Source organism: Aotus nancymaae, unplaced genomic scaffold (assembly GCF_030222135.1).
Source record: "Aotus nancymaae isolate 86718 unplaced genomic scaffold, 86718_ANA_hifiasm-v0.15.2.pri h1tg000028l, whole genome shotgun sequence".
In the NCBI taxonomy this organism is placed as follows: Eukaryota; Metazoa; Chordata; class Mammalia; order Primates; family Aotidae; genus Aotus; species Aotus nancymaae.
This window is the reverse complement of record NW_026988441.1, coordinates 40883911-40895912: the sequence shown is the minus strand read 5'-3', so window position 1 is coordinate 40895912 and position 12002 is coordinate 40883911. Positions and strand designations below refer to the sequence as shown.

Genomic DNA, 12002 nt, shown 5'->3' with positions numbered 1-12002 from the left:
TACTCAGGAGGCTGAGGCAGGAGAGTCTCTTGAACTCGGGAGGTGGAGGCTGCAGGGAGCTGAGATCACACCACGGCACTCAAGCCTGGGCAACAGAGCAAGATTCTGTCTCAAGGGGGGGAAAAAAAGCCTGGCACAGGGTGGCTCACGCCTATAATCCCAGCACTGTGGGAGGCCAAGATGGGCGGACCACAAGGTCACGAGAGCAAGACCATCCTGGCTAACGTGGTGAAACCCCATCGTTACTAAAAATACAAAAAAAAAAAAAAAGAAAGAAAGAAAAAGAAAAATTAGCTGGGCGTGGTGGCAGGCGCCTGTAGTCCCAGCTACTCTGGAGGCTGAGTCAGGAGAATCGCTTGAAACCAGGAGGCAGAGGTTGCAGTGAGCCAAGATCGCGCCACTGCACTCCAGCCTGGCAACTCTGAGACCGAGGACTCCGTCTTAAAAAAAAGGAAAGAAAAAGAAAAAAAGAAATGCATGATACTACATTAAATACCGTGCTTGGCCTTGGAAAAGACCCAGAATGTGCACGTGGAAGCGGCCTCTAAAGGGTTGCATGTGAGTGACGGCAACAGCGGAAGGAGAGTTGTCTGAAATCAGACAGACAGTCATGACCCCGGATGGGGAAGGTCCAGCTCACAGCACACTGGCGGAGCTGTCGGAGGGTGTACAGCACGCGGCGTGTGCTTTCTTCTGAAGGTCAGTGCAGCCGGATGCGGTTTTCAGCGTCTGCCGACAGTTTTTGGTTGCGGATGAAACAGTGTGTGAACAAATGCAAAATTCAGGTTGTGCTCAAAATTGTTCAGTCACATTGGAGCAAACTTGCATTTCAAAAACAAGCATTGGCCGGGTACGGTGACTGATACCTGTGATCCCGGCACTTTGGGAGGCTGAGGCAGGTGGATCACCTGAGGTCAGGAGTTCGGGACCAGCCTGGACAACATGGTGAAAACACGTCTCTACTAAAAATACAAAAATTAGCCAGGCGTGGTGGTTTGTGCCTATAATCCCAGCTACTTGGGAGGCTGAGGCAGGAGAATCACTTGTACCCGGGAGGTGGAGGTTGCGGTGAGCCGAGATCGTGCCACTACACTCTAGCCTGTGCGGCAGAGCAAGACTCCATCTAAAAAACAAACAGACAAAAAGCAAGCATTGGCTGGGTACAGTGGCTGACACCTGTAATCCCAGCACTTTGGGAGGGTAAGGTGGGAGGACTGCTTGAGGCCAGGAGTTCAAGACCGGCTTAAGCTACAAAGTGAGACCCCATCGCTACAAAAATTAAAAAGTTAGCCAGGCATGCTGGTGTGTGCCTGTGGTTCCAGCTACCTGGGAGGCCAAGGTGGGAGGATCTCTTGAACCTAGGAGTTAGAGGCTGCAGTGAGCTATGACTGTGCCACTGCGATCCAGCCTGAGTGACAAAGAGACGCTGTCTCTTAAAAAAAAAAAATATCTATTGCTGTCAAGGGCAGGGATTACTCTTTTTGTGAGGTGGGAATGGAAGAAGGGCATTTTTAGGTTTGGAAGTAGCAGATTTGGGGGACTGTTTAGGGCTTCAGATGAGCAAGGTTTTAAAATGCTGTTGTTACTTATAGTTTATATATTAGCTATGCATTGGGGATTTGGAGAGGGGACAATTGAGTGTCTGTAACTTAAAAAGAATTATTTATGGTTGGTATATTATGTTATTGTTTAATTATCTGTGGTTGTAGGATATCTGGGACTGGGGACCAGATAATTCTTTTAATTCACCTGATTTTGTTTCTGCATCATCTTGAGTTTTGAAAATTACCCAAGATCTGAAGAGTTTATCCCTGTCTGGGGCTTGAGAAAGTGAAATTAAAAAAAAATATTTTTTTTGGCTCGATGCAGTGGCTCATCCCTGTAATCCCAGCACTTTGGGAGGCTGAGGTAGGCGGATCACTTGAGGTCAGGAGTTCGAGACCAGCCTGGCCAACATGGTGAAACCCCATCTCTACTGAAAATACAAAAATTATCCGGGCGTCGTGGTGGGCGCCTGAAATCCCAGCTACTCGGGAGGCTGAGGCAGGAGAACTGCTTGAACCCGGGAGGTGGAGTTTGCGGTCAGCCGACATTGCGCCACTGCACTCGGCCTGGAAGACAGAACGAGACTCCATCTCAAAAAAAAAAACAAAAAAAAAACTATTTGGCCAGGCATGATGGCTGAAAACCAGACTTTTACAAACGAGTTTTATTTTAGAGACGTTATTATTATTGCAAAGACATTACCAAGTTTCCTTATTCTGCACTCCCAGCTCATCTGACTTTTGTACATGATCCGGAGTTTGAGGTTTACGGAGGGATTTTCTGGAGGGCGGGCTTCCTGGGGAGTTTTCAGGTATCGGGGTCGGGGACTGAAGGTTGATCTGGGCTGTGGGTCTTGTCAGTTACCTGGAGTCTGAGGATCATCTATGGTGCAGAGTAGCCCAGTGTGGGACCGTCTGGTGTAGGCGAGGGGTTGGTGTGTCCTGTCTCCGTCCCCAGCCCGTGCTCAGGCCCCTTCTTTCTGGGTGTCTGGGTCACCCCTCTCCCGACAGCTGGAGAAGCCGAATGCGGGCTCCAGACCTGTGCCCCTCCCCCGGGGGGGGGTCCGCCTCCTCTCCTTGGGGGCTTTATGTCTTTCTCTCCCCCACCTGCAGGTCCCGAAGGCTGTAACCTGTTTATCTACCACCTCCCCCAGGAGTTTGGAGACACGGAGCTGACGCAGATGTTCCTGCCCTTCGGCAATATCATTTCCTCCAAGGTGTTTATGGATCGAGCTACCAACCAGAGCAAGTGTTTCGGTGAGTGGCCGCCGATGCCCCTCCCCATCCGCCCCCGACGCCCCGCCCGTCCGCCCCCGACGCCCCGCCCGTCCGCCCCCGACGCCCCGCCCGTCCGCCCCCGACGCCCCTCCCCATCCGCCCCGACGCCCCTCCCCATCCGCCCCACGCTCCTCCCATCCGCCCCCGACACCCCCCATCCGCCCCAACGCCCCTCCCCATCCGCCCCGACGCCCCTCCCATCCACCCCCACGCCCCTCCCCATCCATCCCCGACGCCCCTCCCCATCCGCCCCCACGCCCCTCCCCATCCACCTCCCTCACCTGCACCTGCGCGGGGACAGGGACTAAGAGGGTTTGGTCAGGGGCAGGGCTGTGCTGAAATAGCTCACAATCAGAACCAGTACGTGGATCACGCCTGCGATCCCAGCACTTTTGGAGGCTGAGGTGGGAGGATCATATGAGTCCAGGAGTTCAAGACCAGCCTGGGCAACATAGTGAGACCCTGTGTTTACCAAAAAAAAAAAAAAAAAAAAAATTGTTTTTGGCTGGGCGTAATGGCTCACGCCTGTAATCCCAGCACTTTGGGAGGCCAAGGTGAGTGCGTCACCTGAGGACAGGAGTTCAAGACCAGCTTTGCCAACATGGAGCAACCCCATCTCTACTAAAAATACAAAAATTAACTGGGTGCCGTGGCAGGCACATGTAATCCCAGCTACGCGGGAGGCTGAGGCAGGAGAATTGCTTGAACCCTGGAGGCGGAGGTTGCAGCGAGCCGAGATTACACCACTGCACTCCAGCCTGGGAGACAGAGCAAGACTCCATCTCAAAAAAAAAAAAAAAAAAAAAGGATTTTAATTGGCTGAGCTTAGTTGCATGTGCTTGTAGTCCCAGCTACTCAGGAAGCTAAGGTGGGAGGATTGCTTGAGCCCTGGAGTTCAAGACCAGCCTGGGCAACATAGCAAGACCCCATCTCTGAAAAAAAAAAAAAAATTAGCCAGGCGTGGTGTGGCACACTTGTAGTCTCAGCTACTCGGGAGATAGAGATGTGACCATCCCTTGAGCTCATGAGGTCGAGGTTGCAGTGAGCCATGATCACACCACTGCACTCCAGCCTGGACAACAGAGCAAGACTCTGTCTCATGTAAAAAACAAAAACAGCAGAACGAACCTGTGTGAAGCCCATACTGTACATCAGGCCCTTCCCAGCCCAGCACAGAATGAGGCTGACAAAAACCCCTTCCTTCCAGGGAGCTCATGGTGTTTTTGGCTCCCTGTAGAGCGTTATCCAGTGACGGAAATGCTCTTCCTTGGAGCTGTCTGATACCACAGCACCAGCCCCACGTGGCTACTGCACACTTGAAATGTGGTCAGGGTGAAAAAGAACTGAATTTTTATGTAGGATGTAGGTCAGGGAGTTTTAAATGATATGAAGAAAAATAAAACTGCTAAGAAAATAGAGACTGGTCAGGTTGAAGTGGGAATGTTATCCAGAGTCAGGAGGAGGTGATGTTAGAACTGAGACCCGGGGCTGGGTGCGGTGGCTCATGCCTGTAATCCCAGCACTTTGGAAGGCTGAGGAGGGTGGGTTACTTGATGTCAGGAGTTTGAGACCAGCCTGGCCAACATGGGTGAAACCTCGTCTCTACTAAAAATACAAAAAATTAGCCAGGTGTGGTGGCGGGCACCTGTAATCCCAGCTACTCAGGAGCATGCAGCGGGAGAATCCCTTGAACCCAGAAGGTGGAGGTTACAGTGAGCCAAAATTGCACCACGGCACTCCAGCCTGGGCAACAAGAGCAAAACTCCGTCTCAAAAAAACAAAAAACGAAAGCCCTTGACTTTTTTTTTTTTGAAATGGAGTCTCGATCCATCAGTGAGATCTCGGCTCACCACCACCTCCATCTCCCAGGCTCAAGCAATTCCCCTGCCTCAGCCTCTCGAGGAGCTGGGATTACAGGTGCCCACCACCACGCCCATCTAATTTTTGTATTTTTAGTAGAGACGGGGGTTTCACCGTGTTGGTCAGGCTGGTCTCAAACTCCTGACCTCACGTGATTCACCCTCCTTGGCCTCCCAGAGTGCCGGGATTACAGGCGGAAGCCACCACACTCAGTCATGGGGTGGAGTATTTCTGATGGCCTCTAGAGAGAGAGACTGGAGCAGAGACACTGACAGAGATGAAGAAAAAGAGACAGAGCTGAGACAGAAGGGGAGAGAGAGAGAGAGAGAGAAGACTCAAAGACAGACAGAGAAACGGAGACCATTAACTAGGCATGGTGGTATGGGCCTGTGGTCCCAGCTACTCAGGAGGCTGAGGCAGGAGGATCTCTTGAGCCCAGGAGGTTGAGGCTGCTGTGAGCTGAGATAGCGCCACTGCACTCCAGCCTGGGTGGCAGAGTGCGATCCTGTTCTCCCTCCCCCAACAAAAAAGAGAGAAACAAGGATGCAGGCACACAGAGTCAGCTGGAGACACTGATCCTGGCTAGACAGAGGGCGTGGAAGGAGGCAGGCATCCTCCAGAGGGAAGGTGTGGAGAAGGTGGCCCTTCCAGGACCCTCAGACGCCCCACCTTGCCTCCGTGCCAGCTGGGAAGTCTCAGCAGAGCAGACCCCAAGATAAGGAGTGAGTGCCCCGTCCTCAGAGGCATACAAGTCCAGAGGTATCAGAACAAAGCCAGGGCTGCCGCTGTGTGTACTCCACCACACACCCCCTGGGCTGTGCAGGTGTGCAAATACACACCTGCCTGGGACCCCGTGAGCCAGGAAGCCAGGGCCACAGCGTAGGAACAAGCCGAGGACGCCCACAGTGCCAACCATGGAGGACCACCCCGTTTCTGCAGGCTTCGTGAGCTTTGATAACCCGGCCAGCGCCCAGACAGCCATCCAGGCCATGAACGGCTTCCAGATCGGCATGAAGAGGCTCAAAGTTCAGCTGAAGCGGCCCAAAGACCCGGGACACCCCTACTGACCGCGCCCACAGCCGCCCCGAGGCTGTGGGCATGGCCCAGGTGAGCCGCCAGGCGGCCCCACCCCCGCCCCGGCCCCTACTCTCCCAACCCCCTCTTGTCCAAAACCCCCTCCCGCGGCCCACTTCATGCTCCAAACCTTCCCCAGGTGGGGTGATACTACCAGAGCCCGCAGGAAACCTCCGGGTTGGGTTGGCGGGCACGGAGCTGGACGTATACACCCCCAATCCCGCTGCGGTCGGGGCTGGAGTGGAGGGTGGGAGTGGGGTAGGGACTGAGGTGAGCCTGGGCCCATCGAGGGCGGTTAGGGAATCCTTCCCAGAAAAGGCTTTGAGGGATGAATAGAAGTTCACCTGAAAGGCCAGATTTGCCCTGGGGTTGGGGGTGCGGTGGGGAGGGCTTCTGTCTGTCCTATGAATCTGTTTTCCCTGCTGAAAAACCCCAAACCAGACAAAAATGTTAAGTGCCCACCCCAGACCCGAAGGCTGGACCCCAACTCGGAACCAGGGCTGGAGAGAGGAGGGTGGGGCCAGTGCCCAGGGCCTGGTCCAGTCAGCCTTGACACTTTCCAGTCTCCCTGCTCCATTTCCACCAGTTCCCCTGTGATAAGCGGCCCCTCACTGGGTGTCATTCTTACCCAATGAGTTGATGGAAAAGTGGAATTCATGCGCCACCCACCATCACCTAAGAAAACTAACAAAATGCAACCAAACCCAGAGTGTGTTTTGCCATCAGGGCAAACCGCCTTCTCAACAGTTTTTTTGTGGGGGACGGGATGAACGGTAAACCTTGTGGGGCCACTGTGAGAACTCAACCCTGGATCTCAAACCTTGATGAGCCTCATCTGTAAAATGGGCTCAAGAAAGTCATCTCCCCAGAGGCAGCAGAAACGGTCCACCTAGGGAACGGAGGGGTTTCTTTTCACAGCCGAGCCCAGAACCCACCACCTAAAGAGCAGTGGATAATTCGTTGTGATTTTTTGTTGTTTTAAGTCACTATCACCATCATCAAAGAGCCTTGCCTGGAGCTGGCACAGTAGATGCTCAGTTAGAGGCTCTCTGGCCTTTTCACATTCTCCCGGGTCGGCACACACACAGATTTGGGAGTGTTTAACGGCACAAAACGCGCCTTCGGGAACTGCCAACCAGAAGCGAAATCCAAAGCCGCAGTCTGCAATCCCTTCACTTGTCACTCCCAGTCTGCCCCCTTTTTTTTTTTTTAACTGAGCATCTATTATGTGCTAGGTACTGTCCCAGAGCTCAGGGACGCAGCTGTGAATGAACAGAAACGGGGCCGGGGGCCGGGTGCAGGGGAGAAACTGCCTTCACGGACCTTAGATGGCAGGACGTGGGGAAGGAGAGACAGAAAACAAACGGAAATATCTGTCCCCAGCTGCCAGAGGAGGAGGAATACGGGCTTGGTGATGGTGACGTTAGGTTCTTTGAACGCTGGGTTTGTTGGCCTCTGAACTCTGGCCTTTGTGGGATCTGTTCTTTTGGAAAAGATGGGAGCCCTTGGGTTCCTAGATCCCAGCCTGGCCAGGGCAAGGCGGGTGGAGCTGGGTGGGGAGGCGGTGTCCACCTGTGTGGCCCCTAACGCCCGTCCCTTCTCCCCCAGGTGAGGGGCCTTCCCATCCCAGGAGGGTTTTCCGCTTCCAACCGATCCAGGACTTTTCCATAAATAACAACCGTTCTTTGGACACCAGCCCTTTCTTCCCCTCGCCCCCGTCCCCCTCCACTGGAGGCCACCCGGAGTGGGGAGGGGGCTTTGTGGTCTGTCCTGGGGCGGGGTGGGGGTGGGGAGAGGCTCCTGAGTCGGGGACAGCAGCGTTCACACACCCCCTGCTTTGGGAAGCGCCCTCGCTTCTTCCCCATCTAACTCGGTGACTTCCCCAAATTAAATCACCACCTTTCCTATATATATATGTGCATATATATATAGATCTATAGACGGTATATATATTTTTGAGTACGGATCATAGGACCAAACTTCTCCGACTTCCTTCTATCCGAGTAGAGTGACCCTGGGCCGGTCACTCAGTGGGGACACAGGAAGGGCTGAGGTTGGTGGGACCCCGGGCAACACGTACCAGGTGCCCCCCCCCACCTCCCGGCTGGCACATCCCACCAGGAACCCCACCAACACAATATACCTCCAGGACTTTTGGCAACTCCTCCCCCTCCACCACTGATTCTCCAGGGCCTTTGAACTCCCTGGTCCCAGCTACAGCCTCCAGGCCCCACCTCGCCCCTTCCTCCCAGAGCCCTGCCTTCCCTGCTGGATAAAGGTACAACAGAGATGCTCTGGCCGGCCTCAGCCCTCCTCTGCTCCCCTCCCTGAGTCATAGCCTTATTCATGTGACCAGTAGCCCTTAGCTTTCCGTCGGAGGGGGGGCAGACAGGGTTGGGGGGAGGCTCCCCCTGCCCCTCACCACCCCCTCCCAAGGCCAGGCAGCCATCGTCCCTGCCTTCGAATCACCAGCCTCGAATTTAAGGTCTTGTAACCAGGATTGCCAAGCATAGCGGAAGACCCCTCCCTGGACTGGCCAAGCGCCCCTTTCACCGGAGATGACGAACTTGATAATGACCTTCATACCTCTACAGAGATTTTTTTTTTTTTTCTTTTTTTTCCGGTCTTTCTGAGCAGGTACAAAGAAGAAAAGAGAAGAAAAAAAAATGGGGGAAAAAAAACAATCAAACCGCAATGAATTTTCGTTTCCTCGTTGGGAGTGGGGTGGGGGGGACTTTGTGGGGTGCCTCTGTACAGCTGCCCGACCCGCGACACCCACGTCAAAGCACAGAATCAAGTTCACTTGGACATCCAGCGAGGCCTCTTACCCAGTGAGGCGCCGGATAACTTCATAAGCTCAAAGGAAAAAAAAAACATTTAAAAAGAAAAAAAAAAAAAAAAAAACCAAGCATTTTTTCTTTCTACCAAAATGTGTTGACTGACCCGGAGGGGGGGGCGGTGGGGTGGGGGGAACCACACAGCAGAGAAAAAAAAAAAAAAAAAAAAAGAAAAAAAAAGGAAAAAGAAAAAAAAAGTCTTCTGAACCAACGCGTTTCGATATTCCAGAGTTTGATAATTGTTCCGAGACTCCTCTAGCGTGCCTGTGTTCCGTGTGTCTCTGTCTGCAAGCGTGTGCCAATCGGCCTGGAGGGGGCCTCACCCGCGTCCCCGGCGCCCGCCGAGCCCCCAGGGCCCGCTTGGGAGTGCGTGCTGGTGTGCACTTGTGTGCGTCCTTCTGGTCCATGTTTACTGGCTGTAAATACCATTTTTATACTCCACCTCGAAGACCGTGATTTGTACGACCTACTTTATTTCTGCTACGAGTAATTTCATGAAGTTTCAACTTGCAAACTGACTTTTGGAACAAACCAACACACACACACACAGAAAAGAAAGCAAAGAACTTGGGACTTTGGGTTGACTTGGTTTGAGTTCTGTGTCAAAGAAGATTTTCCTGTGGCTGGAGAGGTGGCTGTTCCTGTTGCGTGTTTCGGGTGAGAAGCAGCAAAGCGTCTTAATGTCCAAAACGCCTCTCTTTGGTCTGAAAAACAAAACAAAACAAAACAAAAAAAACTAAAAATTTATTTAATAAAAGTTTTACTTGCTAAAGGGCTGACTCTCCTGTTTCTTTCCTCTCTCTCTCATCCACACAGACCAAGTGTATCTGGCCCCGTCCAACGTCTAGGCTGCAGAGAAACTCAGGTTTAGTGTGAGGGGTTGCAGAAGGGGATACCCAGAGATGCCAAATACAGATACAGATACCAGGGCCGGGCACAGTGGCTCACGTCTGTAATTCCAGCACTTTGGGAGGCCGAGGCGGGTGGATCACCTGAAGTTGGGAGTTCGAGACCAGCCTGGCCAACATGGTGAAATCTCTCCTCTACTAAAATATATGTGTGTGTGTGTGTGTGTGTGTGTGTGTGTGTGTGTGTGTATTAGCTGGGCATGGTGGCACATGCCTGTAATCGCAGCTACTCAGGAGGCTGAGGTATCAGAATCACTTGAACCCAGGAGTCAGAGGTTGCAGTGAGCTGAGATCATGCCACTGCACTACAGCCTAGGCAACAGTGTGAGACTCTTTCTGAAAAAAAAAAAAAAAAAAAAAAAAAAAAAGAGAGAGATACCAGGTCTAACCGTCTGGGATCTGGGAGCTGTCTGCTGAAGCCACAGGCATTCATTTGGATCATATCACACTTTTTTAAGGCAAGGCCTCACTCTGTTGCCCAGGCTGGAGTGCAATGGCATGATCTTGGCTCACTGCAGCCTCAGCCTCCTGGGCTCCAGCACTTCTGTCTTAGCCTCCCGAGTAGCTGGGACTAAAGGCATGCACCACCATGGCCAGCTAACTTTTATGGTTTTTTTGTAGAGATGGAGTCTCGCTATGTTGCCCAGGCTGGTTTCGAACTCCTGGGTTCAAGTGATCTTCTGGCCTCTGCTTCCCAAAGCGCTGGAATTACAGATGTGAGCCACCGCCCACAGCCAACAGGTGTTCAACTAAAGTCACTCGGTCTGTGTTCTCACGGGGACAGTCCAGTGCGGGAGAGAGAGAGTGTAGAATAAATTGTACAGTTTTGAAAAAATGCAGGTAAAATTCACGTAACATAGAATTTATCGTTTTATTTATTTATTTTTTGTTTGTTTGAAACAGGGTCTCACTCTGTCACCCAGGCTGGAGTGCCATCTTGGCTCACTGCAACCTCCGCCTCCTGGGTTGAAGCGATTCTCCTGCCTCAGCCTCTCAAGTAGCTGGGATTACAGGCACCCACCACCACACCCGGCTAATTTTTGTACTTTAAATAGAGACAGGGTTTCGCCATGTTGGCCAGGCTGGTCTCGAACTCCCGCCTCAGCCTCTGAAAGTGCCGGGATTACAGGTGTGAGCCACCACGCCCGGTCACTGAATTGTTTCTCACAGCGGCGTTTTTACCATTTTACATTCCCACACACCACACGTGAGGGTTCCGTTTGGTGCACATCCTCACCCATAGTTGCTACACAACCTCGAACTCCTGGGGCTTAAGTGATCTTCCTGCCTCAGTCTCCAGAGTGGTTGGGACTACGGGCATGCACTACCGTGCTCTGCGAATTTTTAAAGATTTTTTGTAGGGATGGGGTCTTGCCATGTTGCCCTGTTCAACCAGGCTGGATGCAGAGGCTCACGCCTGTAATCCCAGCACCTTGGGAGGCTGAGGCAGGAGGATTACCTGAACCCAGGAGTTCAAGACCAGCCTGGGCAACAAAGAGAGCCCTTGTCTCTACAAAAAAAATAAATAAATAAAAATCAAATGATTAGCCAGGTGTGGTGGTGCATGCCTGTGGTCCCAGCTTTTCAGGAGGCTGACACAGCAGGACCACTTGAGCCCAGGAGGTCAAGGCTGCAGTGAGTCATGATCGCGCCACTGGACTCCAGCCTGGGCAACAGAGCAAGAAGACCCTGTCTCTAAAAAAAAAAAAAAATGTTCAATCATATAACACTGATTTAAGCATAAGCATTTTTTTTTTGTTTATTTATTTTTTATTTTTGAGACAGAGTCTTGCTCTGTCGCCCAGGCTGAAGTGCAGTGGCACAATCTCGGCTCACTGCAACCTCCACCTCCCAGGTTCAAGCGATTCTCCTGCCTCAACCTCCTGAGTAGCTGGGATTACAGGCACCTGCCACCACATCCGGCTAATTTTTGTATTTTTGGTAGAGACGGAGTTTCACCATGTTGACCAGGCTGGTCTCAGACTCCTGACCTCAGGTGATCGGTCGGCCTTCGTCTCCCGGAATGCTGGGATTACCCGTGTAAGCCACTGTGCCCGGCCTGGTTTAAGCAATTCATATGACTCAACTCAATTAATCTGCCCCAGCTCCCTAAGGTAAGTTCTGCTAATAATAGCCCCACTTTACAGGTTAGTAAAAGCCCAGAGAGGTTAAGGGACCTCCCTGAGGCTGCACAGCAGTACTTGAACCCTGGCTTTCTGGCATTCTCTTAGCTGCTGTGTCGTGGCCCAAATCAAATGTATTAGATGAGAATTCAAGTTATTGTTTGAAATAGGCCAATTTAAGCTTTATGTTTTTTTCTTTTTCTTTTTAGACAGTCTTGCTCTGTCTTTCAGGCTGGGGTGCAGTGGCGTGATCTCGGCTCATTGCAACCTCCGCCTCCCAGGTTCAAGCGATTCTCCTGCCCCAGCCTCCCAAGTAGCTGGGATTACAGGTGCCCGCCACTACGCCTGGCTGATTTTTTGTATTTTTAGTAGAGCTGA

General features: G+C 52.2%; 1 protein-coding gene across 5 annotated transcripts in view; it reads left to right on the top strand.

The window, feature by feature from the left end:
- Positions 1-9365, top strand: part of CELF5 (CUGBP Elav-like family member 5) — a 71669-nt gene extending 62304 nt beyond the window's left edge. For 4 of the 5 annotated variants that reach the window (XM_064382103.1, XM_064382104.1, XM_064382105.1 and 1 more), the window contains 3 exons: positions 2658-2801; positions 5622-5789; positions 7365-9365. In XM_064382103.1, the coding sequence (XP_064238173.1) occupies positions 2658-2801; positions 5622-5749 (272 nt within the window). In that variant the 3' untranslated portion in view covers positions 5750-5789; positions 7365-9365. Of the gene's footprint in view, positions 1-2657; positions 2802-5621; positions 5790-7364 lie in introns of those variants that run through there. The other variant, XM_064382107.1, reaches the window with a different exon arrangement.
- Positions 9366-12002: the final 2637 nt, after the last annotated feature.